The 27,677-nt window shown below is 42.5% G+C and overlaps 3 protein-coding genes across 3 annotated transcripts; all 3 read left to right on the top strand.

The window, feature by feature from the left end:
• Nucleotides 1–87: 87 nt before the first annotated feature.
• On the top strand, nucleotides 88–6,245 carry bloc1s4 (biogenesis of lysosomal organelles complex-1, subunit 4, cappuccino). Its single transcript, XM_029663258.2, has 5 exons — nucleotides 88–453; nucleotides 609–680; nucleotides 1,522–1,623; nucleotides 1,776–1,910; nucleotides 6,006–6,245. Exons 1-5 carry the CDS (start codon nucleotides 160–162, stop codon nucleotides 6,099–6,101), a joined length of 699 nt encoding a protein of 232 aa, XP_029519118.1. The 5' UTR covers nucleotides 88–159; the 3' UTR covers nucleotides 6,102–6,245.
• Nucleotides 6,246–7,303: 1,058 nt separating this feature from the next.
• LOC115131493 (nuclear transport factor 2-like) lies at nucleotides 7,304–10,463 on the top strand. The gene is made up of 5 exons (XM_029663257.2): nucleotides 7,304–7,409; nucleotides 7,972–8,092; nucleotides 9,107–9,178; nucleotides 9,288–9,386; nucleotides 10,121–10,463. Exons 2-5 carry the CDS (start codon nucleotides 7,994–7,996, stop codon nucleotides 10,235–10,237), a joined length of 387 nt encoding a protein of 128 aa, XP_029519117.1. The 5' UTR covers nucleotides 7,304–7,409; nucleotides 7,972–7,993; the 3' UTR covers nucleotides 10,238–10,463.
• A 2,362-nt stretch (nucleotides 10,464–12,825) lies between these two features.
• Nucleotides 12,826–27,628, top strand: LOC115131491 (activity-dependent neuroprotective protein 2a-like). Its single transcript, XM_029663256.2, has 4 exons — nucleotides 12,826–13,122; nucleotides 22,969–23,090; nucleotides 23,423–23,536; nucleotides 23,832–27,628. The coding sequence occupies exons 2-4, from the start codon at nucleotides 22,983–22,985 to the stop codon at nucleotides 26,502–26,504; spliced, it is 2,895 nt and encodes a 964-aa protein (XP_029519116.1). The 5' UTR covers nucleotides 12,826–13,122; nucleotides 22,969–22,982; the 3' UTR covers nucleotides 26,505–27,628.
• Nucleotides 27,629–27,677: the final 49 nt, after the last annotated feature.

Raw genomic sequence — 27,677 nt, 5'->3', positions numbered from 1 at the left:
GTTCAATTTGAGGGAGAAACGGCCCTGATTTTAAAATTGCGCCTTTTCGCGTAGTTCTACTTGACCCTTGTAAGCCGCCATCCACAGTTTCAACTACGTGATTTAATCATCTGACTATCATAACACTAGCAGAAAGCGACATCAGGAAACTGGGCAGAGATGGAGCCTAGGATGGAAAATAGGGTAGGTTTTCTCTCCCCGCTGGAGGAGTCCAGTGCCGAGGTGAGCCGGGACAGTGGCTTCGTGTCGCAGAGTGCGAGCAGTTTATCCATGTTGAGCGAGGCCCTAAGCAGTGGCACCGTGTCGCAAAGCCCCAGCTTCGGCGCAGCAGTCTCGCAGAGTGCGAGCTTCAACTCCGCGGAGCCCGACCCAGACCACGACCAGGAGGATGAGATCCTGAGACACACTGCTCACAGTTACTCCTCTTACATCAGAGCTACTGCTGGAGATGAGGTTAGAATTGATCAACCTTTCCGATCGCGGTGAAATACAGCATCCTATCTATGCTGAGGTGCAATATAGCAACATGCTAGCTATAACTGGATACGCGTGAACCAAGTTAAATGTCACTTGACTGTGGTTATAACCATGTCCTTTCCATACCCCAGATCCTGTGTTTGGAGAAAAGTCTGGAGGAAATGCTGACTAGGGTGGATGAATTTGTAGGAATGCTTGACATGGTACGTGTTAAGAGATGTGCAGTATTTCTGTTAAATGTATTTGAAATATGCATTTCAATTCATTCTGTGCATTTTGTCATTTGTATTACACTGGGCTGAACTACATGCCAATGGATTTTTTAAGAAGATACTTTCGAGAGCTGTAATTTGTATTTTCAAAATACAATAATACTTTTCTAGGTATCCATTTTTTTTGATATAGCGGTTCACAATTGTGTGGCTCCTTCTCACCCTGCATTGGTGTCTGACGGCACTATGGTGTGATAAGAGCATCTGCTAAATTAACGAAATATAATTGTAGATATAAAAATGTACAATTGCAAAGCATGCTGATTATTATTCTAATGAGCCAATAGTATCCAGTGTGCTTTGCAGTTCATTTTGGTATGTTCATTTTCATATTTACCTTTATAATTTAGCAGGCACTCTTATCCAGAGTGACTTAGTCAGTGCGTTCAACTAAGGGAGATAAATAACATCATATCACAGTTATAGTAAGTAAAAAGTTACAGGCATTTCGCTACACTTGCAATAACATCTAACCATATGTATGTGACCAATTAAAATGTATTGAATGTTTCTGTAACCTTTACTGGGAATGTTGTTGCTGTTCAGGCCAGCTACTTGCAAATGTATGTCTGTATTTTAAAATACAAAATATATGCATTTGAATTAAATGCATTTCAAATTACAAGTATTTTGTAGTTTATTTTGACACGTTGATCTTTATGGTATTTCGTAATTGTATTTGGTCATTTTTGCCTAACTCTCTATGTGCTGTTCATGTCCTCGTCTGTGAAAGTGGGTGAGAAATTAATAACTTTTCTTCCTCTGGTTATAGATCCGCAACGACACATCACAGATTGTCAACGAGAACTTACCTCAAATGCATAGAAAATCAGAAGAGATGAGACAAATATACAGAAAGATTGACAAGTTGGATGTAAGTGTGATTTAATTCATGTAATTGATAATGACCAGGATGTTTTCATTGACATGACATGAGCTGTGTGCCAAATGGCACCCTATGTACTATGTTTGGGACACTGATATGGTAGTACTGTATCTGACCCTATTCCCTGGTGTTGTGTCTAGGCATTTGTGAAGATTGTAGGTGCCAACGTGAATGTCATGGAGGAACAGGTCACTCAGGCAGAGAGGGAACAAGGAACCCTGCCGGGCGCCTTCAGAAAGATGTTCCGCACCATGAATGTCCCAGGCTTTCTAAATGTGAGGATTTAATCAACCAACCAATCAATCTGCATCTCAGTCAACAATTAAGGCATTTTCTATTTGAAGTGTGAAATCTGTATTCCTATACTTAATCACCATCTCCCCTGAACACAGGAGGCTGCTGAGGGGAGGGCGGCTCATAATAATGTCTGAAACTGAGTGAATGGAATGGCATCAAACACATGGAAACCAAGTATTTGATACCATTCCACTATTCCGTTCCAGCCATTATTACGAACCCGTTCTCCCAAATTAAGGTGCTACCAACCTCCTTTGCCCCTGAACCAGTATCTGTGCGTTAGAGACCTCTCTAACGCCCAGAAAGCTCAGATTCAAACTCTCATTTACCAGCTCTGCAAGTGTTATGTCAAAATACATTTGTTGATCAGCAAAAATTGAGTTTCGCTGAGCAACTACTATTTTAATTTGCTCCATACGGCAGGTATGTACATCCAAGAAAAGGTCTAAATAAAAATGTACAAGCAACTGAAAAAATGCCTATTCGGGCACATCCAACCACTCATTACTGCCACACACAGGTTGGAAATATACAACAGCTCAACCGGCTGTAACTTGAGTAAATTAAGATTTTCTTCAAAAAGCAGGACGCACAGGATGTACTTCAGACACCCGACAAGGCCAAAATCCCTGTCATTGGCAAGAGAAGGAGACGCAGGTACAGAGGACACAGAGCGGGGTGCCTTGTAAGGATCCGCCGACTGCCTTTACCGTCAGTATTACTTTCCAACGTACAATCATTGGACAATAAATTAGACGAGGTACGATCACGAATATCCTACCAACTAATTTTTCACCGAATCGTGGCTGAATGGATATTCAGCTTGCGGGATATACGCTGCACCAGCTAGATAGAACAGCACACTAAGACGAGGGGGGGAAGTCTGTGCATATTTGTAAACACCAGCTGGTGAACGATATCTAAGGAAGTCTCTAGATTTTGCTCGCCTGAAGAAGAGTATCTCATGATAAGCTGTAGACCACACTATTTGCCAAGAGAGTTTTCATCTATATTTGTCGTGGCTGTTTATTTACCACCACAGACGGATACTGGCACTAAGACTGCACTCAGTCAGCTATATAAGGAAATAAGCAAACCACTCACCCAGAGGCGGTGCGTCTAGTGGCCGGGGACTTTAATGCAGGGAAACATAAATCAGCTTTACCTAATTTCTATCAGCATGTTAAATGCGCAACCAGAAGGGAAACGAATCTAGATCACCTGTACTCCATACACAGAGACGCATACAAAGCTCTCCCTCACCCTCCATTCGGCAAATCTGACCACAATTATATCCTCCTGATTCCTGCTTACAAGCACAAAATAAAACAGGAAGCACCAGTGACTCGGTCTATAAAAAAAAGTGGTCAGATGAAGCAGATGCTAAACTACAGGACTGTTTTGCTAGCACAGACTGGATTATGTGCCGGGATTCTGCCGATGGCATTGAGGAGTACACCACATCAGTCACTGGCTTTATCAATAAGAGCATCAAGGACGTCGTCCCCACAGTGACTGTACATACATACCCCAACCAGAAACCATGGATTGCAGGCAACATTCGCACTGAGCTAAAGGGTAGAGCCTCCGCTTTCAGGGTGCGGGACTCTAACCCGGAAGCTTATAAGAAATCCTGCTATGCCCTCCGACAAACCATCAAACAGGCAAAGCGCCAATACAGGACTAAGATTGAATCGTACTACACCGGCTCCGACACTCGTCTTGTGTGGCAGGGCCTGCAAACTATTCCATACTACAAAGTGAAGCACAGCCGCGAGCTGCCCAGTGACACGAGCTTACCAGACGAGCTAAATCACTTCTATGCTCACTTCGAGGCAAGCAACACTGAGGCATGCATGAGAGCATTAGCTGTTCCGGACAACTGTGTGATCACGCTCTCCGTAGCCGATGTTAGTGAAAACCTTTACACAGGTCAACATTCACAAGGCCGGGGGGCCAGACGGATTACCAGGGCGTGTGCTCCGTGCATGTGCTGACCAACTGGCAGGTGTCTTCACTGATATTTTCAACATGTTCCTGATTGAGTCTGTACTACCAACATGTTTCAAGCAGACCACCATATTCCCTGTGCCCAAATATACTAAGGTAATCTGCCTTCACGTCCGTAGTCATGAAGTGCTTTGAAAGGCTGGTAATGGCTCACATTAACACCATTATCCCAGAAACCCTAGACCCACTCCAATTTGCATACCACCCAAACAGATCCACAGATGATGCAATCTCTATTGCACTCCACACTGCCCTTTCCCATCTGAACAAAAGAAACACCTACGTGAGAATGCTATTCATTGACTACAGCTCAGCGTTCAACACCATAGTGCCCTTAAAGCTCATCACTAAGCTAAGGATTCTGGGACTAAACACCTCCCTCTGCAACTGGATCCTGGACTTCCTGACGGGCCACACCCAGGTGGTGAGGGTAGGTAGCAACACATCAGCCACGCTGATCCTCAACACTGGAGCCCTTCAGGGGTGCGTGCTCAGTCCCCTCCTGTACTCCCTGTTCACCCACGACTGCGTGGCCAGGCACGACTCCAACACCGTCATTAAATCAATTGACACAACAGATGACACAACCGTGGTAGGCCTGATCACCGACAACGACGAGACAACCTATATGGAAGCTTTTTTTACAGTCATGTCTGGTCCACCTACGGTGGGTTTGTGCCCATAGGTGTCGTTGTTGCCGGTGATGTCTGGGCAAGACCTGCCTGACAACAGGCCTACAAGCCCTCAGTCCAGCCTCTCTCAGACAGTCTGAGCACTGATGGAGGGATTGTGTGTTCCTGGTGTAACTCGGGTAGTTGTTGTTGCCATCCTGTACCTGTCCCGCAAGTGTGATGTTCGGATGTACCGATCCTGTGCAGGTGTTGTTACGTGTGGTCTGCCACTGTGAGGACGATCAGCTGTCTGTCTTGTCTCCCTGTAGAGCTGTCTTAGGCGTCTCACAGTACAGACATTGCAATTTATTGCCCTGGCCACATCTGCAGTCCTCGTGCCTCCTTGCAGCATGCCTAAGGCACGTTCACAAAGATGAGCAGGGACCCTGGGCATCTTTCTTTTGGTGTTTTTCAGAGTCAGCTGAAAGGCCTCTTTAGTGTCCTTAATTTTCATAACTGTGACCTTAATTGCCTACTGTCTGTAAGCTGTCAGTGTCTTAACGTCCATTCCACAGGTGCATGTTCATTAATTGTTTATGGTTCATTGAACAAGCATGGGAAACAGTGTTTAAACACTTTTCAATGAAGATCTGTGAAGTTATTTGGATTTTTACAGATTATCTTTGAAAGACAGGGTCCTGAAAAAGTGACGTTTTCTTTTTTTGCTGAGCACATTGGCTACCCCGGACTATCTGCATTGTGTCCCTCCACCCGCCAATTTCTCTTTTACACTGTTGCTACTCTGTTTTTCATATATGCATAGTCACTTTAACTATACCTATATGAGCGTATTGCCTCTATTAGCCCGACTAACCGGTGCCTGTATATAGCCTCGCTACTGTATATAGCCCCACTACTGTACATAGCCTAGCTACTGTTAATTTGTCTTTTTACGTTTTTTATTTCTTTACTTATCTATTGTTCACCTAATACTTTGGTTAGGCACTATTGGTTAGGGCCTCTATTGGTTAGGGCCTGTAAGTAAGCATTTCACTAAGGTCTACACCTGTTGTTATCGTCGCACGTGACAAATCTAATTTGATTTGAAGGTGCCGAAGAGGCATTTTTTTCCGATTGCTTGTCATTTAAAAAAAAATACCGACCGTAACTTTAGTACATGGAATTGGTTGCTCAGCTAATCTCCATATATGGTGATCAACGAACGTATTTTGACATTATAATGCTTGCAGAGCTTGTGAATGTGAGTTTGTAATGCCCAGAAGGCTCTGGTTCAGAGGTCTCTAACACACAGATACTGGTTCATATCTCCCTATTATCATCTGCTATTCATGATTTATTTTATAACTTTTTTTGTATTAAATGGTAGGTCTCCTGGCCTATACATTGCTCTCAGTGGATATACATTTTTAACCATATTATTTATCTCTGCAGAAACCAGCCAGCCCCAGAAGGCATCAGCAGCATGATCAGGAGCTTCCCCCAGTGTTCAAAACAGATGATTATTTCACCCAACACCCGGGACACTGAAAGTTTGTCTAAAATTACACCCTATTCCTTTATAGTATTGACCAGGTCCCACAGGGCTCTTGTCAACAAGGGTGCCATTTAGAAGGTAACTTGAAACAGGCCTGCAGCTCCCACACATCACACATGCAATGGTCAGCCTAACTCCTTCTCTAGGCCAGGGGACTTCAGTCTTCATGGCTGTCTGAACTGGACCAGAGCCATAGATTGAGATGGATATGGCTCTGGACCTGACTATCGGGACAATAATTCTAATGTGCTCTGGACTGGAGGATCTGAGGTGCAACAATTTCAACTAGCAATATAGTGTTGGCTCTGTCTCTTTCTCTCTCACAAGTGGCTGTGAAGATGCTGAAGAAATCAGACTCTTATTGGACACGTGAAATAGGAAAATTATGTTATTGATCTAAATACTTATTTTTTAAGACAGTTTTTCAAGTTCCTCCAAGTGTTTCCCCTTTTCTGATCTTGTGGTCACATGTTGAATTGAATTGCTGTCAGAAAAATTATATTAATCATCACACTTGTACTCTCACCAACAGTATGATTTGGAGTATATGATGTTCAAGCTTGGCTAAACATTAACATGATATGGTAGTTTTAGTGACATTCTGTCTGTAGACATCTTTTAGAATGCTATTGTTTCCTGTTTGTATGGCCTAATGCTGGAGTGGAATTGGCTATTTGTAATTCTCCACACTGCACCAAGCAACATTTATTTGTTTAACATACTCTTTTGTGATAATTGTATATTATTTTTTACTTTTGTCACTAATGATCATCATACCAAATAATTACAAATAAAGTGGTTTCTTTCTTCTTGATTGACTTTCAGTAAACCCTCATCTGGAAAGATGTCATTGAGTGTCACTACAGATATCAAAATATATAAGAGGTAATAGTTATACTAGATGCTAGATGTAACATAAAGCACAATTCTGTCACTTTACCTTTCTTGGCTCCAAAAATCTTTGAAAAATAACTTCAAATTATTGTTTTTCAAAAGTATACATTGTCATATCCATTAACTCACAATTGTCCACATTTACTGACATAATATTGAACACAACTAATTGAATATTGATATACATTTTATTATCAATGGGCTGAAAATAATTGACTACCAAGGTTGGTTGCACTGAAGTAAAACGCCCTTTCGGGGGGCATTCACGCTCTTAGGTACCCGTCAATCGAACCAAGGCGCAAACACTATTGGTCGTTTAGTCCAGTATATGACAACACAACCTGAATTCCGGAAGAAGCGGGAAAGGCGTGCATCCACACTGGATTGCTAGCTAGTTGCATATTAAGGTAAGTTTCATATGAAGTTTTAAACAACCATTAAGGAATAATCGCGTTTACCTTATAAAGGGAAATGATTCATTGCAAAGCAAAGTGAAAGTTTATCTGTCATTTTCTGAGTGGAATGATGTACTGACTTTAAATGAGTTTAGCGAGCTAGCTATTTAGCTACGTTAACTTGCCAGCTAAGTAGCTAGCGTTTCCATTTTAGTAATTTAGCAGACGCTTTTATCCAGAGATACGTATATGTGCCATTAGGGTTAAGTGCCTTGCTCAAGGGGCACTTCGACAGATTATTCACCCAGTCGGCTCGGGGATTTGAACCAGCAACCTTTTGGTTCCTGGTCCAATGCGCTTTTCATATATATTTTCAAGATATAGGAAGCCATTATCGTGCTGATGTTCTCTTGATAAGTGCCTAACTTCCATTGATTGATTCTAATTCCAATAATTCAGAGTGATTCTGAAACACGTGGGGTGTGCTCATCACCAGGTATATCAGGGATAAAAATAAATAAATAAAGGATGTGCTGCTGGCTACCTCCTATTCATGGCGCGTTTTCCTCTCCAGATTCCAACCTGCACTTTGAACCATGGCAAGCAAACCGGTGTGGGAGCAGATAGGTGCAGGCTTTGTGCAACATTATTACCAACAGTTTGATTCTGATAGAACCAAACTTGCTGACCTCTATGTGAGTATTTTAATTTCAACACATTTAGAGATGTTCAATGGTTTTTCATGGACCAACTTTGTCATCAGGAAACCTTTGGGTGAATCTCAAGTCTCTATTCTTTGGCTCCTCCCCTTGGACTCTTCTCCAAAGAGCTCTTAAACTCTAGAAGGCATTCAGCTTTCTCCCTACAGTTTTCAGCCATTAGCTTCGCCCACGACTGGCTCATGTGAACTACTATCCGACGCCGTTTTAACGTCTAGAAATGTCAATCATCGCCTGTGATACATTTTTTGAAACATATGAACATAGGGCCCTTATCTTTAATCAAGAGAGCATCCTTCAAATAAAAAAGATACACTTACTGTAGCATTTTTTTTTCTCGCAGATCCATACAACTACAGTTCTGCTACACTTACACACAGGTGTTTGTGGCATGCTAGGTAGCACAGGTGGTCACCTCTTGTCATCTGTCTATTTTCTGTAAACAAGCACAGTAACATGGAGATAACCCTATCAAGGTGTACATTTTAGTTTTTTGAAAATGATACGGTACTTATGCTTGCAAAACTGTACTGCAAGCGATGCGTTTTAATGTTCAGATTAATCGTCTGGACTCTTAACAAAATTCCCCCGTATAGAAGACTACTTCGTCCAATGACTCTTGTGTAATGTAATGGAACTGAGAGATGATCAAGGTCTATCCTTCAAACGGCTTTGATAAAGTGGCATGGATGAAGAGGACACAAGGACTCAAGAAAATACTTTTGAGGTGGACGCCTGGGGTGTATTCATTAGTCAGATTCCGTTGTAAAAGTTTTCCAATAGTAACCATTTCTTCCAAACAGAAAATGTTTTGCAACGAAAACAAGAGTTTCTATTGGACAAATTTAGGTAGGTTCAGTTCCTAGAGTAAATGCTAAATGGTTTCTGTTGCAAAACTAATGGATACACACCTGCTCATGTTGTTCAGTGTGTAACTGATGAGTTCAGTGAGAGCTCACTGTCTTAATAAATGACTGTGCGTGTTTCCAGACTGATGCCTCATGTTTAACATGGGAAGGAGTTGGTTTCCAGGGGCACAAAGCCATTATGGAGAAGATCACTGTAAGTGACATCTTCATTTAAGCTTCACTTCATCAAACTAATTATAATGCATAACTTAATTATTTCACATGGTACAGACATATAGACCTTATTGTCTCCCTTACTGCAGAGTTTACCGTTCCAGTCGATCCAGCACAGCATCACCGCACAGGACCACCAGCCCACACCAGACAGCTGTGTGATGAGCATGGTGATGGGACAGCTCAAGGTGGGTTGTTTCAAAAGTAGTGGACGCACGTCCAGTGACTTGCTGGCGTAACATAGTTCATACCAGAATCTCACCCACAGCTTGAGATGGCCCCAGTGATTTTTGCATCATTTTCCGTGACACAACTGGGGTATACGTTTTAGAGTTGGCGGTCACGTGTGTTAACTGTTTTTGCGAGGCAGAGGACCGTAGTTCAAACGAAGTCGTTGGCAAGTTGAGGGAAGTAATGAAGCTGCTAAGCTAGCACAGTGATACCGGTTCCACTGGGTATTTCTATCTGCACGCTGGGGCTGAAACGGTGCACGTTGAATTGTGGGAGCTTTTCATGGAAGGAGCTGCTCCTGTTTTAATTTCAATAGCACCTGAAGACGCTTGAGTTTAAAGGGATACTTTGTGATTTTGGCAATGAGGCTATTTACTTCCGTAGAGTCAGATGAATTCGTGGATACCACTTTTGTCTGTGTGCACTATGAAGTTGCTAACTAGCGTTAGTAAAATGACTGGAAGTCTGGTATCTGCTAGCAGAAAGATAAAAATGGTATCCACAAGTTAATCTGACTCTGGGGAAATAAAGGGCCTCATTGCTATATTCCCGAAATATCCCTTTTAACTATAATAAACTTGAAAGTAATCAAATCGATGGGGCCTATTATGGCTAATTTCTACTGTATGTAATGTAGTTGAGTGAACTATTTATAGAGGATGATGATCATCTGTTCTCTTTTCTTTAAAAGGCTGACACGGACCAGGTGATGGGATTTCAACAAACTTTCCTGCTGAAGAACGTGGACAACAAATGGATCTGCACCAACGACATGTTCAGATTGGCACTACATAACTTTGGAGCGTAGGAGGAAATGGAAGGATCACGTACATTCCACAGAGAGAGTTAGCTTTTTATATTACATTTCAACTTTACATGTATGTGTTTTGTTAGAGAATGCTTGTCAGATTCTTTTGTCTTCAATAAACTCATGTTAACCAATTTTAAGACTGTTCTGGGCAGTTCACTGCAAACTGTTACAGCGGTGGTGAATGATGCACAGGAACACATCAGAATAAATTCATTCCCAAATACGTTTGGTACAATTTGCCTTATTGTTATTCAAACTATCCTTATTCGTTCCCAATATTGGCCAACATTTCATCCATACATGCCTTGTTATTAGGACCATAATGTTGATGTTTCTAAAGGGAATGGATGATCCTCTTAGTGATGCTTTTGGCATAATGCTACCATTCTGTGAACAATAAATTGCATATCTGAAATGGCACCTTATTCCCTGTATACTTTGTGTATAGTGTACATTTGACCAGAGCTAATGCATCCAAAATGGCACCCTATTCCCTATAAAAGAGTGCCATTTCAGGCGCAGGCTAAACTAGGGACTTGCTCAATTGCATACTCCTTGTGTCCTCGTCTCCTCAAAACCCATTGGATGAGAAAGCCAGAGGTCCTTCTGACCTCTAATGGGAAGAAGGGGAAAGCGGACGTGAGGCTTGTGCAATTGAGATTTTCCCATAGGGAAGTCTCCAGCCAGGTACAGACTCAAAAATGGCTGCTTTCTCATAGCGGTTTAATGCTGATCCAGGAGGCACATGTTCAAATGAAGGCCAGCCTGCTTCATCCTTGCTGTTTTCAGTTTACTTTTTGTATTATGAAGAGCCCTTGACCCTTACACACTAGTATAGTAAGGTATGTCATTCATCATGTAAACTCCTATATTTACCAGGCTGTGTTTCTGTTATCCTGCAACACAAAATGTCTGCTTATGAAATGGCAGCCTATATACCTCTATATAGTGCATGACTTTTGACTAGGGCTAGTGCCCTATAATAGGGAATAGGGTGTCACATGCAGACAAGCAAATGACAGCAGGCCCTCTAGCTTGAGAGCAAGTCTAAAAACCCAGATGACCTATTGACCCTGATAGAAAATGCAACCCAAACACCAAATCCTCTCACAGAAAGATGTGCAAAGCTTTGTGATCGCATTCTGCTACAGTACTTAGTTTCTCTTCTGAAACAATGTACACTGTATTCTCGCTATCTTCACTGGCACCTCGTTCACATAAGGTGCATATCGAGTAATTTCACGCTCAAGGCCATTGTTCTGTGTGTTGCTCTTGAAAATATATTTCCATCATGAGGAATATAATATTGAGTAAAGAATACTGACCGTTTTTATTTGAGAGGATAACAAGCCTGTAACAGTTTTAGGATAGGTCTGCATTATTACTGTTGGCCTCCAGGGGGCGATCACAGTTTGGCGACAATTCGTCAGAAATTATTTATTTTCACCTGAAGGTGGTGATTTGAAGAGACAATGTCTGTGTCCGAATACTCATACTAGCGTACTAAATAGTACGTGAAAAAAACTTTTTATAGCATGTGAAAATAGTACTCCGAATGCGTTATCTAATGCGTGATTGCGTTGACTACCACCATTCATATTTTGGTACAGTGACAATTTATCTGATTATCAGCTGTTGTCAAATGTCATTCATTAAAGACGAGTGAATTGTAAATAGATCAAACGCCGAAATGAGTATGCAATTTAAGTATGTAGTACGCTAGTATGGGTATTCGGACACGGCTACTGTCAAGATGCAACTGTTGACAATGCAAACCTGACTATAGGAGTGAAAGTTGAGGAAAGTTCAGCTTTAATAAGAAATGTATCGGCAATGGGCTTTCAAGAGATGGTCACTAGCCAGCCACTAGTAGACCATGGCGTTAGGGCACCAATCAATACATTGACAACCATATATGATAACCCAATTAACAATGTGTAAATCTGTGTTCATGTCTCGTTCCTGAAAATAGTTTATAGTTTTACAGAATGGAGTTGATTGAATAGCTTTAGCTGGCGAGCCAAATTTCGCTGTGGCTACACCTTTGGCCACAATTAGTAGATGTATTTGTTTTTGCGTAACATATAAAATATAAAAATAATAAGAAATATTGTTATTCTTGATTTGTACCTTTCAAATTCCATTGCAATTTCATTTTAGACATTTCTAACACACTAATGTATTGTAATAAAAGGTAGCATGTACTTAAATTCTTATGTTTTTTCCATCAAATAATGGACTGGAAGGGTAGTCTACCATTGGCTGATGAACAGTGGCATGATATGAGGTCACCATAAAATCTTTTTGGCCCTCCCCTTTGCCTCAATTTCCTGACAGCCTATTGGTTGTTTTGAATTGTACCATGTGACTAGCTAGCTTTTTCCAGAGCCTTTATTCTGTCTGCAGCCACACCCACACCTCTTTTGTGCTCTTATGTAAGGTTTATTCGCCCAATTAACTCATCAATTAAAGATTGAAATGGAAGGAAATCACTACGAAACTTCAATTATGTTTGGAAAGTTCCCCAATTTAGTCCACAGCTAACTTCAATCTCATTGGTCATCCTCCATATATGCTAATTAGGACCCAAACGTCATGTCCTGAACACAAGCGCCATTTTTTACTTCAGGAGGAGGGTGAAACAGCACAATACATCAATTATTTCACTTTAATGTGAATAATTATTTCCTGAATTAACTTTGGCGGTTGCATCTTGTCCGGGGAGGTGAGTGGCAGAGTATCGTCCAGGTGGATTGATTGCACACTTCCGTGACACCGAGACTGAAGCGCTGGCGGATTGGTGAAACTATCCATACACGGTAAAAAAAAAAAAAAAAAGACGCGACAGCCATCCTTTTATAACCGGAGAAGCAAAAGCAAAGGTAATTGTATGTAGCCCGGTCAGTCAACATCTTCAACAGTTCATCACAAATCTACACCTATTGTAGCCATTGTCGACATTTGCGCAGATCCACTTTCATAAATCAGCCAACCAGACATGTTTGTATGCAGTTCAACCAATGATTGATCATTGAGTTCAACACAGCTAGCTAGCTAGCATTTTAGCTTATATTTTTCATTCCCGCCAATGCATACAATTAGATGGTTTTAGCTATATTTTTGCTCTCGGGTCCACCGGCCGCTTTTGGTGACCCTTCGTGGCATAGGCGTCCCATTCGAATGACTGCCCTTTCAACTTCGATTGTAATTTCTGTGCCTACCATGGGGCATTGTGACCACGGGTGAGGGGGGGGATTCAGGATTTGTTTCCGGAGAGGGAATCTGTGAAACGGCTGCCACATCCAAGGAAGGCACGCAAATGTTCAACTCCTGTGTCGGGGATCTACTTAGCTAGCCAGCTAACGTTAGCTAGCTCGTGACGAAAAAGAACAATACAGGACTCTTTCGAGTGCCTGTAATTTGAACGAGTACACTCCGGGCTGGCAACTTTTTAAGAAAGTTTAGAGTGAGATTTGCTATGCGAATTTCATTTTTCCCTGGCACAACCCCTAGACATTAAAACAGTAAAATGTCCCGAAAGTTAATTTCCTGCCATTCTACGTATTTTGACATGGCTTGGGGTTATGACCAGGGTGGAAAATAAAACAATATAAACCACAGGTCCGGTTTATTAAGGATACTTTGAACATGAAATTAACTCAATTTGTCGACTTTAACATTTCACCCTTCCAAATCTCAAAGTATGCCTATTTTTGTGAAACCTTATTTAGGTGGATTGACACTTTATTCAGACAGTAAATAAATAAGATGGTGGAAAAACAGTATAAAGGATGGAAAGTATGTGACACATGCAAGATAGTGTTACCACTACACCAAGGCTCTGCGCAGGAAATACTAACACTTTAGTGGTTGATAGCAGTAGGTCACCAAATCATAGATTGCAGTCTCCTTGTCCATAGACTGCTTTTAAGGTAAATACAAACATTTTGTAATTTGGGTGAACTCTTTAAAATAAGGCTTGAAAAAAATCCTGCTTGTTCACCACCCCTGATCTATGTTTCACAAGTGCTGGGTGTTTTGAAAATGTTCTTGTTATAACAATTTCCCAATCACCCACAATTGACTGAATATCAATATTCAGGTGGTTTATGTCTACTAGTTGAAGATCCTTGCTATAATCTTACTCTACTGAGATGAAATATGATGCGTTAGATGGTAGGGGGAATCACAACTCAATCTGCCTAGCATGTGCACAATACAATATACAAATAAATGTTTAGGCTTGGAGTGTTTAATATCCAATGCTTATTTGTATGGTTTATGCAAAACTGTCCATGGAATGGCTGCAAAAATACATAGCCTCATAATTCATTTTCAAAGACACGTAGGCATATCGGATTTCAAATATGTGATTACACTGGCAAAATTGGAAAGAAGTGGAATAATAAAAATACGTTTGGGGAATCAGTGTTCTTGCACACAAATTACCCTATATTTTAGCCCATTGTTAAGAATGAGAATTGTTCCACTGATCAGGCTAAATAAAGTCGATAAAATCTCCTGAATACAAGATGCCATAAATCTACCCCTACACCCTAACCAAAAAATATATAAATATTCATTGTCCCCGCTCCAGAATCAAACTTAGACTTTTGGGGTCACAATCTTGACAATTATTTTCATAGTTTCAAATCATGTCGCCCTACCAAACTAGGTCTGTCTGCTGCCTTTTCGTTGTCACAGCCTAATGCAAATCGCCAAATGAGGAGATTTAATGCAAGTGTGGATTAAATTGATTCACATACATGTCAAAAGGCTGCATTCTGCAATGGGGACGGGAGTAACAGCAACCTAGTTTGGGCAAAATTGTACATAAAACTGCTACTGTGCTGCTCTTTTAACAGTTTTATAAACGCAGTGGAGTACATTCTCTATTCAGCTCCACTCTAATCTTGAGGGACGCTAAAAAAAGTTTACACCTGCATCCAATCCCGTTGATCCCTTACATTAGTGATTCCCAAACTGTGTTGTGCCTCCTAGGGAGGGGGGCAGGTTTATAAATACCTTTAAAAAAACACACTTAAGGAGCTCAGTCTGGTTTTAAACTTACTCTTGAAAGTTGTAATGATAGAATGCACAAGGTGCAATTTCGAAAGTGGGTAGTGCACCATCAGTTCCTCTTGTCATGTTAGTCATTGTATACCTTAGAGCTATTTATAACTTGTCAGAAATGTCCAGATCAACTAGCCTATGTCAGCTGGGTTTTATTTGCCCATAGATGTTGTAATATGTCACTCAAATCACATGAATATACATTAGATGTGGCAAAATGTATACAATTGCAAGAAAATTAGCTTTAAAACTGCAAAATGTTCTTTGCACCACATGACAAAATGTGTAGAATTGCAGGTAATAAGCTTTAAACCTGGGGTGTGAACAGTTCTTGTGCCCATAGAAATAGATGTGTGTGCGTGCAGGGGTGGCGTGGAATGTTCCAAAGCTTGGAGGGGGGACCCAGGAATCCCTGCCTTACATAACTAGACCAATCATATGTTTCAATGTGAAAGCGGTTCACAGTGCTGTTGCAAGACAGGTCAGTGATAGAGGTTCTGCTCGTGATAAGTTGCAGGCGCAGATGGTCTGATTTTCAAAAACGATTTGGAGCACAGTTTAAAAGTTAACACACTTACTATACAATGGACTAATTCTACAAATAACAGCAGTACTTTTCAATGCGTGAGATATAAGATCTGGTGTGAGGGTCAAATGCGTGAGTTGGCAGCTCCTGTACACTAATTTTTTACTTTTGTTTTGGCCGTATGGTAACTACCCAAATGTTCTTGTTATCTTGCTGTGTGGCACATGGTGCTAGATTTGGAAATAGTAGCAGTATTGGGTGAGGGTAACATGACAATGGCATTTCTATATCTTGTCACTAAATCACATTTTAGTGGTCGCACGCATATATATTGCGGATATAGAAAAATGTTTGTGTTCCTAGCTCCAAAAGTAATATCTAACAATACACACATCTAAAAGTAAAATACTTAGGTTATTGGTTTACATTTATGGCCTATGAGCCATAAACACATAAATCCATAGGCTACATTCATGGATGTCAAAGCATGATCTTTAACCAGAGATCACTATATATACTGTAAAACTATTTTGTGGAATGTGCTTTGTGGCTGCCGGAAGGGACAAGTGAAATTGTCCTGTAAAAAATGAAGACCACGTTCATTTGCTTTGACTCTAGTGCTCCATTTCTACATGTGCATTTGCGGGGCACAGCAAAAAAGAAACCAAACCAAGCATCACACAGTTCTTCTCCTTAAATTCCCTTTTCCCTCTGTGTATCACTCACTCAATTGCGTTCCGACTGCCTCCTCTACACACGCTAACGGGGCACACAAACTCCTGTTAGGCCTACAGAAATAAATGCCTATAAAAACGTCTAAATGATGGGATACACAAGCCACATTCTTGGCAAAATGACAATTTTGTCACATTTCAAAATGGACTGGTTGATTAAAGTAGGAAATGTGTTCCAACAGAGAGCTGCAGTTTTGGAATAAAAATATTCCAGTCTATTTTACATTTACATTTACATTTAAGTCATTTAGCAGACGCTCTTATCCAGAGCGACTTACAAATTGGTGCATTCACCTTATGACATCCAGTGGAGCAGCCACTTTACAATAGTGCATCTAAATCTTTTAGGGGGGGGTGAGAAGGATTACTTTATCCTATCCTAGGTATTCCTTAAAGAGGTGGGGTTTCAGGTTTCTCCGGAAGGTGGTGATTGACTCCGCTGTCCTGGCGTCGTGAGGGAGTTTGTTCCACCATTGGGGGGGCCAGAGCAGCGAACAGTTTTGACTGGGCTGAGCGGGAACTGTACTTCCTCAGTGGTAGGGAGGCGAGCAGGCCAGAGGTGGATGAACGCAGTGCCCTTGTTTGGGTGTAGGGCCTGATCAGAGCCTGGAGGTACTGAGGTGCCGTTCCCCTCACAGCTCCGTAGGCAAGCACCATGGTCTTGTAGCGGATGCGAGCTTCAACTGGAAGCTACTTTGTGGACTGCTAGTGCCCCCGCCCTTAAACATAGACCGGTTCCACACTGAAAATACACAAAAACATTAGTTTGATAAAGACGGAGCGTATTTTCATCCGAATAAATCCTAGGCCTCACCAAACAGATGTTGTGGCTGTAATTATTTTGTAATCCTGAAAAATTGCCAAATAGAGTCACGTTTGAAACATTCACTCTAAATAACAGTTCCATATGCAAAATGCGCTTTACTTCGCAGTAACTATTTTTTTTTCATTTGGAAAAATATTCTGTTTTATTATATGACGTGTTTTTACTAGGAAATGGGTGTCTTGAATGCCCTTAAGGGCTCGGGAAATAAGACCGTCATGTCGGCTAAATTAACAAAGCAAGGCTATACCATTGCACAGCGATAGGCTTCTACAAGCAAGTGCAGTTACTGCCTTTATTTCTAGAGATTGTATTCCACCATATAATATAACACATTTATTGAAACTGTAATAAACTGATCTTAAATGGCACAAATTAGACTGAATATACACTACATGACCAAATGTATGTGGACACCTGCTCATCGAACATCTCATTCCAAAATCATGGGCATTAATATGAAATTGGTACCCCCACTTGCTGCTATAACAGCCTCCACTCTTCTGGGGAAGGCTTTCCGCTAGATGTTGGAACATTGCTGTGGGACTTGCTCCATTCAGCTACGAGCATTACTGAGGTCAGGCACTGATGTTGGGCGATTCGGCCTTGTTCGCCATCAGCGTTCTAATTAATCCCAAAGGTGTTCAATGGGGTTGAGGTCAGGGCTCTTGTGCAGGCCAGTCAAGTTCTTCCACACTGATCTCGACAAACCAGTTCTGTATGGACCTCGCTTTGTGCATGGGGGCATTGTTATGCTGAAACAGGAAAGGGCCTTCCACAAAGTTGGAAGCACAGGATCGCCTATAATGTCATAGCGTTAAAATTGGAACTAAGGGGCCTATCCCAAACCATGAAAAACAGCCCCACACCATTATTTCTCCACCAAACTTTACAGTTGGCACTCTGCATTGGGGCAGGTAGCGTTCTCCTGGCATCCACCAAACCCAGATTCGTCCGTCGGACTGCCAGATGGTGAAGCATGATTCATCACTCCAGAGGTCAATGACGGTGAGCTTTACACTGCTCCAGGCGACACTTGGCATTGCACATGGTGAGATTAGGCATCTGTGCAGCTGCTTGGCCATGGAAACCCATTACATGAAGCTCCTGACAAACCGTTATTGTGCTGACATTGCTTACGGAGGCAGTTTGGAACTCTGTAGTGAGTGTTGCGACCGTTCTGTGAGCTTGTGTGGCCTACCACTTTGCGGCTGGGCCGTTGTTTCTCCTAGATGTTTCCACTTCACAATAACAGCACTTACAGATGACCAAGGGCAGCTCTAGCATGGCAGACATTTGACTAACTGACTTGTTGGAAAGATGGCATCCTATGACTGTGCCGCGTTGAAAGTCACTGAGCTCTTTAGTAAAGCCATTCCACTGCCAATGTTTGTCTATGGAGATTGCATGGCTGCTTGATTTTATACACGAGTCCGCAACGGGTGTGGCTGAAATGGACGAATCCACCAATTTGAAGGGGTATCCACATACACTTTATATACACACAAGTATCTCGTGCAAACTCTTGTATATTTTAAGTTTACATTTCACTCCTTGACAAGAGTCACTAGAGACTCAAAGCCATGAGAGTAGAACACATTTCAAACTTTGCTTGTTAGGGGTAGCTAGTTGCAGAACAATGGAAGGGTTTAGTCGACAGTGCATTTGGGAAGTATTCAGACTAGAGGTTGACCGATTATGATTTTAACGCCAATACCGATTATTGGAGGACCAAAAAGGCAGATGCCGATTAATCAGACAATTTTTATTTTTTTTGTAATAATGACAATTACAACAATACTGAATGAACACTTATTTTAACTTAATATAATGCATCAATAAAAATCAATTCAGCCTCAAATAAATAATGAAACATGTTCAATTTGGTTTAAAAAATGCTGGAGAAGTAAAAGTGCAATATGTGCCATGTAAAAAAGCTAACGTTTAAGTTCCTTGCTCAGAACATGAGAACATATTGGTGGTTCCTTTTTAACATGAGACTTCAATATTCCAAGATAAGAGGTTTTAGGTTGTAGTTAATCGTTTTTATAGGACTATTTCTCTCTATACCATTTGTATTTCATAATACTTTGACTATTGGATGTTCTTTTAGGCACTATAGTATTGCCAGTGTAACAGTATAGCTTCTGTCCCTCTCCTTGCCCCTACCTGGGCTCGAACCAGGAACACATCGACAACAGCCACACTCGAAGCAGCGTTACCCATCGCTCCACAAAAGCCGCGGCCCTTGCAGGGCAAGGGGAACAACTACTCCAAGTCTCAGAGCGAGTGACGTTTGAAACGCTATTTTTATTTTATTTTTATTTTATTTTATTTCACCTTTATTTAACCAGGTAGAACACAGTAGAAAAAAAAATGGGCAGTCTATATACAATGTGTGCAAAAGGCATGAGGAGGTAGGCGAATAATACAATTTTGCAGATTAACACTGGGGTGATAAATGATCAGATGGTCATGTACAGGTAGAGATATTGGTGTGCAAAAGAGCAGAAAAGTAAATAAATAAATAAAATAAAAAAAACAGTATAAAAACAGTATGGGGATGAGGTAGGTGAAAATGGGTGGGCTATTTACCAATAGACTATGTACAGCTGCAGCGATCGGTTAGCTGCTCGGATAGCTGATGTTTGAAGTTGGTGAGGGAGATAAAAGTCTCCAACTTCAGCGATTTTTGCAGTTCATTCCAGTCACAGCGCACATTAGCGCACACCCAGCTAACTAGCTAGCCATTTCACATCGGTTACACCAGCCATTAGGCTGATAGGCTTGAAGTCATAAACGGCGCTGTGCTTGCGAAGAGCTGCTGGCAAAACGCACGAAAGTGCTGTTTGAATGAATGCTTACGAGCCTGCTGCTGCCTACCATCGCTCAGACTGCTCTATCAAATCATAGACTTAATTATAACATAACACAGAAATCAAGCCGTTGGTCATTAATATGGTGGAATCCGGAAACTATCATTTCGAAAACAAAACGTTTTATTTCAGTGAAATACAGAACCGTTAGCTAAATATTCTTGTTACATTGCACAACCTTCAAAGTTATGTCATAATTACATAAAATTCTGTCATATTAGTTCGCAAAGAGCCAGGCGGCCCAAACTGTTGCATATTCCCTGACTCTGCGTGCAATGAACTTAAGAGAAGTGACACAATTTCACCTGGTTAATATTGCCTGCTAACCTGAATTTCTTTTAGCTAAATATGCAGGTTTAAAAATATATACTTCTGTGTATTGATTTTAAGAAAGGCATTGGTGTTTGTGGTTAGGTACAGTCGTCCAACGATTGTGCTTTTTTCGCAAATGCGCTTTTGTTAAATCATCCCCCAACGTTGCATCGATTATGTGCAAGCAGGACACGCTAGATAAACTAGTAATATCATCAACCATGTGTAGTTATAACTAGTGGTTATGATTGATTGTTTTTTATAAGATAAGTTTAATGCTAGCTAGCAACTTACCTTGGCTTCTACTGCATTCGCGTAACAGGCAGGCTCCTCGTGGAGTGCAATGAGAGGCAGGTGGTTAGAGCGTTGGACTAGTTTGGATTGGATCCCCCCGAGCCGACAAGGTAAAGATCTGTCGTTCTGCCCCTGAACAAGGCAGTTAACCCACCGTTCCTAGGCCGTCATTGAAAATAAGAATGTGTTCTTAACTGACTTGCCTAGTTAAATAAAGGTCTAAAAAAATATGCGCCCAAAAATACAGATTTCCGATTGTTATGAAAACTTAATCGGCCCTAATCAATCGCCCATTCCGATTAATCGGTCGACCTCAAATTTAGACCCCTTTCTCCACATTTTGTTACATTACAGCCTTATTCTAAAAAAAAAATCTACACACTACCCCATAATGACAAAGCAAAAACAGATTTGAATACATATGTATTCAGACCCTTTTCTATGAGACTTGAGCTCAGGTGCATCCTGTTTTCATTGATCATTCTTCAGATCTTTCTACAATTTGATTGGAGTGAATATTTCCATTGATTGGACCTTATTTGGAAAAGCACACACCTGGTTATGTAAGGTCCCACAGTTGACAGTGCTGGCATACTTTTTACTCAGTACTTTGTTGAATGTTTATCAAGGATCTCTCTGTACTTTGCTCTGTTCATATTTGCCTCGATCCTGACTAGTCTCCCAGTCCCTGCTGCTGAAGAACATCCCCACTACATGATTCTTCCACCACCATGCTTCATCATAGGGATGGTGCCAGGTTTCCACCAGATGTGACGCTTGGCATTCAGGCCAAAGAGTTCAATCTTGGTTTCATCAGACCAGAGAATCTTGTTTTTCATGGTCAGAGTAATTTAAGTGGGTTTTCGCAAACTCCAAGTGGGCTTTCATGTGCCGTTTACTGGGGAGTGGCTTCCGTCTGGCCACTCTACCATAAAGGCCTGATTGGTGGAGTGCTGCAGAGATGGTTGTCCTTCTGGGAGGTTCTCCCATCTGCACAGAGGAACTCTTGTGCTCTGCCAGAATGATCATCGGGTTCTTGGTCACCTCCCTGACAAGGCCCATCTCCCCCAATTGCTCTGCTTGGCTGGGCGGCCAGCTCTAGGAAGAGTCTTGGTGGTTCCAAACTTCTTCCATTTAAGAATAATGGAGGCCAACTGTGTTCTTGGGAAACTTCAATGCTGCAGACATTTTTTTGGTACCCTTCCCCAGATCTGTGCCTCAACACAGACCTGTCTCAGAGCTCTACAGACTATTCCTTCATCCTCTTGGCCTGGTTTTTGCCTGACTTGCACTGTCAACTGTGGGACCTTATATTGACAGGTGTGTGCCTTTCCAAATCATATCCAATGAATTGAATTTACCCCAGGTGGACTCCAATCAAGTTGTAGAAACATCTTATGATGATCAATGGAAACAGGATGCACCTGAGGTCAATTTCAAGTCTCGTAGCAAAGGGTATGAATACTTGTATAAATTAGGAGTGGCAGGTCGCCTAGTGGTTAGAGCGTTGGGCCAGTAACCGAAAGGTTGCTGGATTGAATCACCGCGCTGACTAGGTAAAAACCTGTCGTTCGGCCCCTGAGCTAGTTATAACCCACTGTTCCCTGGGCGCCAAAGACATGGGATGTCGATTATGGCAGCCCTCCACACCTCTGATTTAGAGTGGTTGGGTTAAATGAGGAAGACTCATTCAGTTGTTCAACTGACAGTTGTACCCCCCCAAACAAATGCAAAATGTCCGACCAGTTTTTGCTTTGTCATTATTATGTCAAGTGTGTCGATGGCTTAAGAATGGTTTATATTTAGTCCATTTTAGAATAACGTAACAAAATGTGGGAAAGGTCAAGGGGTCTCAATACTTTCTGAAGGCACTATATTTATTAGGTCAAATTAGGATTTGTTATATGTAATGGATATGATAAATTGGTCATCGTTACTCTTGACATAGACATATGTGCACATAGGCCTATTTCTTTGTTTTTAAATTTTTTGAGTACTAGGAAAAATAATCATGCAAGTACTCAGTCAAATCCCATCCCTAGTTTGGATGTGTATAATATTACCTGGCCTAACATGGCTCTCTCTTTCAGGAAGCTGAGGAACAATGTATCAGGTCCCGGTTGGAAACTTGGAGAACATCCGAAAAACAAGGAGAAGAGTGAAACACATTTTGAGTGATTTTGGACTGGAGGATTGCAAAAACCTTCTGGAAGTATGTTTTTGTTGTGCAATTTTTATGTTTTAAAATGATCTGTTTTATAGGTATCAGAGCATTGTAGGAACTTTTGTTTGGGGGCTAGATGAGCCCTAATTATTGCCATCTTACCTGTTGTTTATAGGCATGGATAGTACTTTTCCCATAACTCTGTACCAAATGGCACCCTATTCCCGATGGTCAAGGGTAGTGCACTGTAAAGGGAATAAGGTGCCATTTGGTACACAGGATAGTGAATGTTCAGAGATCATTGATCAGTGTTTTCTTCCCATGATACTTAGCTGTTTGTTGTCCTTAACGGTATGTTGTTGTCTGTCACCAACTTCCAGGAGCTGCAAAAGAAGGAGAAGAACTCTGATGAAGAGTCTGATTCTGATGAGGCATTCCAGGAGACTGAGTGGGTGGATCTCAGTGAGCCCTTCCAAGGGAAGAGGAAGAAAAAGGTAAAATGGCACCTGGAAAGACGCACTAGTCTGATAGGGATGTCAACAAACCAACAGTGTTTGAAATAAAGTGATTGCTTAAATGTGCCAATATTTCTGGGCTCTGTGGAAATGCATAGCCACTGATGAATATGCATCAGTTAATTCAATTCACACATAATCAGCATCTGAAATGGCTATGTAGGGACACTGTACAAAAGAATATAACATGCATTCCTTAGTGAAGTGACAGATCAATTTAAAATGGTCTTATTTTGCTAATCACGCTTGTTATCGATGTGTCTCCTTCCCCCAGTGGCCGTACCGCACGCGGCTGTTGTGCTGCTCCCTCTGTAAGTACTCCACCCGGAACTGGTACTCCTACACGAGTCATCTACAGCGGAGCCATGAGTATGAGAGGAAACTGTGTGTCCTGGCTCCCTGCCAGATCTGCTCCTTCGTCGCCCACCCCCGACTCCTCAAGAAGCACCTTCTCCTCTTTCATGGCTCTCCAAATGTGGACCAAGATGCAGCATCTCTGCATTCAACTACCAAGAAAGGAGACAGGTTTAAGTGTCGTAAGTGCCGATATGTGGACTCAAACCTGTTCTCAATGAAGAAGCACGTCCTGCTGAACCACCTGGAGAAACTGTGGCACCACTTCTCAGGACGGATACCAGACACTAAGTTCCCCCATACAGCCTCTAGGCAGTTCTGTAAGGTGTGTAAGATGGCTATTGAAAGCACGGAGCACATGCTGCACCACATCCTGGCCTCTCCCACTCACCAGTGGGCCTGCGCTCAGATCAGGACCTGGATCTTGGAGAACACTCAGTACACCAAGCCCACAAATTACCAAACACTGGCCCCTAAAAAACAGATGCCACAGGTGTCCAGTCCTGAGCAGCTGGCAGGGCCCAACCAGAGCTTCCTCCCCCCTCAGGCCCTGGTTCAGCTGGCTGGTGCTGAGGCAAAGGGCCTCGTCCAGCCTGGTGCTACTGTCAAGCTGCAGAGTGCTCTGCCACAGGGGGCCATCTCAGCCACCATGCCCATCGGCCAGACCATGGTCAGACTGCCCTCTGGCGCCTCACTACCTGGTGCTCCTCACAACCAGGTGCCTTTCACCATAGGGGTCCAAGGTCAGCAGCAGCAGCCCCAGCAGGTCTTCCTGCCCCCGAGGGTGCAGATCAGCATTCCAGGGATGTCCCAGGCCCTCATGGTGACTCAGCGCCTCCCCTTGAACCAGGGGACCCCCCAGGGTACAATGCTCCAGAGCAACCCCCAGGGCACCATGCTGACCTCCCAGTCCCTCCTCAGCCACCTCTTCCCCACTGGCAACAAGGTCAACGGCATGCCCACCTACACCTTCGCCACGCCGGTAGGCATGCCCAGCCAGACGAGTAACATCCAGCTGATCAGCAAGGCTCCTCAACCAATCAAACCAGCAGGTAATCCTGCTCTCAACTCCAAAGCCAAGAAGTGGATCACCTGTCCCATCTGTAATGAACTGCTCCCTTCCAATGTCTATGAGGCTCATCAACAGGCTGCCCACAAGGCCCAGCCCAGAACAGCTAAGCAGCAGGGCCTGGCTGCCCGTGCTCCCTTCCTCAGGAAGATGCCTGACAAGACAGTCAAGTGTTTGAAGTGTAAGATCCTGCTGTCTGAAAAGGGCCTCTTTGAACACCTACTGCACGGGCTTAACTGCCTCTACTGTCCTGGGATGTTCTACTCCATCCAACAACTGGTTGAACACACAAACACACAACACAACCCCACACAGAAGGCCAACTGTGACTTCATGAGGCGAGAGTATAGACTGTACACAGATGACAGCGGTAACCTTCTGTTCCCCTACTTTGACATCAACACCATGGCCCCCAAAGAGATCCTGGGAGACGCAGAGCTGAAACTGGCTCTGGTCACGAACTCCCTAGACCTGATCTTCCTCAAGATGCAGCCTGGTGGAAAACAGGAAGTGTGTCGGAACCCCAGTAAAACGATGCGGACCGACTGCCCCTTCTGTGAAGAGAAGTGTGTCACAGTGGAGAACTACCAGGCCCATCTGAGTGGGAAGCACTGCATCGCACCCACCGTCCACGCCATCCTCAAGACTGCAGCATTCAAATGCATCTACTGCAACGGCGTCTACACAGGAAAGACCACGCAGAGAGCTATAGTAATCCATCTACAGCGCTGCCGCCGTGCCCCCAAGACCCCTAAAGATGCAGACAGACTCCAGCCTTCCCCCACCAACGGACGCCAACAACAAGTCATGGCCTTTAAGCAGATGGTCCAGGTGCCAGGTCTGTACTCTGCCCAGCTCCCTCCAGTCCCCATGGCAGCGCAGGCCTCCGTCCCTGTCCCCCAGCCCTCTGAGTCCCCTGCTGAGCTACAGAGCAAGCTGAGGCTGGAGGCGGCCTTCAGGGAGGCCATGGAGGCCAACAAGAAAGAGAGGGATGCGCGGGCAGCTTTCCGTAAGCAACGAGAGAAGGAAAAACGCGAGCAGGTACCCAAGATGGACCCCTATATTCAGCTGGCCCTGGACCCCAGTGGGATGGAGAAACGACCCTCTGAGGAGCGGAAAGACTTCCTCACCAGATACTTCCACACCAAGCCGTACCCCACCAAGAAGGAGTCTGAAGAGCTCTCCAAGAGGCTGTGGCTGACCCGGACTGAGGTGTCCACCCTGTTTGGAATGAAGCGCACAAAGTGCATGAAGGCCATTCAGAAGAACAGCCCTACTATCTTCATGGGCTTCAACATGACAGAGCTGAAAAAACTTAAGCACGACCTCCTCATCCCAGAGGTGGAACCTGCAGAACCAGAAAAGATGGCTGACCAGGAAGTGGAACCTGATGAACCAGAACAGACGGATTTGCCAGAAGGAGAGAAACCAGAAATTTCTGTTCCAAAAGAAGATCCTTTAGAACCACGTCAGATGGATGTTCCAGAGATGGATCCTTTAGAACCACAGGCAATGGCTGTCTAAGTTGTCACTTCAGAGTGCATGTACAGTCTGTATAGATACTTTTACCTGGATGACTGCAACAGACTGCAGTGCCCTGAAATGTATACTTTTATATTGATGTTAGTCTCCCTGCTAGTAATTGTCAACAAAATTTTAGATGTTGACTTATTATTCTCCTTTTCATAGAACTGTAAATCAAATGTTGACATTCTCATAGGCTACATGTTAAAACAAACCTCTGTATACACGTGTAAAAAAAATTGTAAAGCCAAGTGAGGACTGTATTAGTATTAGACACTGTTTTCAGGGGTTTGTTTCATACAACCACATACAAGCACGGTTAAATCCACAATTTCCACCTAGGCGGCACCTTTAAGATGTGTTTTCAGCCTAACGACCATGATTCAGTTTGAATAATATTTTGAAATGCTGTCAAATGTTAAAGCTATATAAAGACACCTGTATTTGGAATTGTGTAAGTATTCAAACTGGGATCATTGACTGACTTTAAAACAACTACAGCATTTAATTCTCATGTTCAGAATGTTAATGAACAGTATTTGTCAATTTTGTGTTTCTGTATCATAAAACTTATTTTCTGTATGTCTGTATAATAGTTATTGTCCTATGTTCTCAATAGTAACTCAAATCTATTATGTGATTATATGAATCCATTGACCAGATGAGACTGAGTATATTCATAACTGTAAGACATTGTCCATCTTTTTCTTTTCAGAATGTGTATCGAGTGCTATTCATCCCTTATTGGAACTATGTAGTGGATTGTTCAGAGTTTGTTAAAAAAAAATACTGATTTTTGCCGTAGCCTACATCACTTTCACCCTTGTTGCTTTTTTATGTTGGTCCACTAATTTTGTTGTAAGTTATTTGGTGAAAACAGACAACCTCTCCTGGTGGTTTTACCATTATTTTCATATGCTAATTCCCCTGTGGGTTTTTCTTCCTTGTTTCAACTTCTTCCTGTGTCACTTGCAATTGATTGTCAGGTTTTTATGTACTATATACCTATTGGGTTTTAGATGGGTTCGGTCCTTCAGAAGCTAAAATGTGTATAGATTCGGAAGGTTTGAGCCTTCTGATGCATTGTGGCAGAACTGTGCAGAATAAACTTTTTCCAATAAATATTTCACTGCTGGAACTTGCTCATTAATGGGTGTCTGTCTGAGAAGGCTT

This window comes from Oncorhynchus nerka, linkage group LG7 (genome assembly GCF_034236695.1).
Source record: "Oncorhynchus nerka isolate Pitt River linkage group LG7, Oner_Uvic_2.0, whole genome shotgun sequence".
NCBI lineage: Eukaryota > Metazoa > Chordata > Actinopteri > Salmoniformes > Salmonidae > Oncorhynchus > Oncorhynchus nerka.
Note: the sequence above shows the minus strand (reverse complement) of the source record. Positions and strands in the feature narration are given on the sequence as shown.

Coding starts and splice junctions, on each gene's coding strand:
- LOC115131493 (XM_029663257.2), top strand. CDS start 7,994: ATGGCAAGCAAACCGGTGTGGGAGCAGATAGGTGCAGGCTTTGTGCAA. Junction 8,093..9,106: donor CCAAACTTGCTGACCTCTAT/GTGAGTATTTTA, acceptor GCGTGTTTCCAG/ACTGATGCCTCATGTTTAAC. Junction 9,387..10,120: donor TGGTGATGGGACAGCTCAAG/GTGGGTTGTTTC, acceptor TTTCTTTAAAAG/GCTGACACGGACCAGGTGAT.
- bloc1s4 (XM_029663258.2), top strand. CDS start 160: ATGGAGCCTAGGATGGAAAATAGGGTAGGTTTTCTCTCCCCGCTGGAG. Junction 681..1,521: donor TTGTAGGAATGCTTGACATG/GTACGTGTTAAG, acceptor CTCTGGTTATAG/ATCCGCAACGACACATCACA. Junction 1,911..6,005: donor ATGTCCCAGGCTTTCTAAAT/GTGAGGATTTAA, acceptor TTATCTCTGCAG/AAACCAGCCAGCCCCAGAAG.
- LOC115131491 (XM_029663256.2), top strand. CDS start 22,983: ATGTATCAGGTCCCGGTTGGAAACTTGGAGAACATCCGAAAAACAAGG. Junction 23,091..23,422: donor ATTGCAAAAACCTTCTGGAA/GTATGTTTTTGT, acceptor ACCAACTTCCAG/GAGCTGCAAAAGAAGGAGAA. Junction 23,537..23,831: donor AAGGGAAGAGGAAGAAAAAG/GTAAAATGGCAC, acceptor TCCTTCCCCCAG/TGGCCGTACCGCACGCGGCT.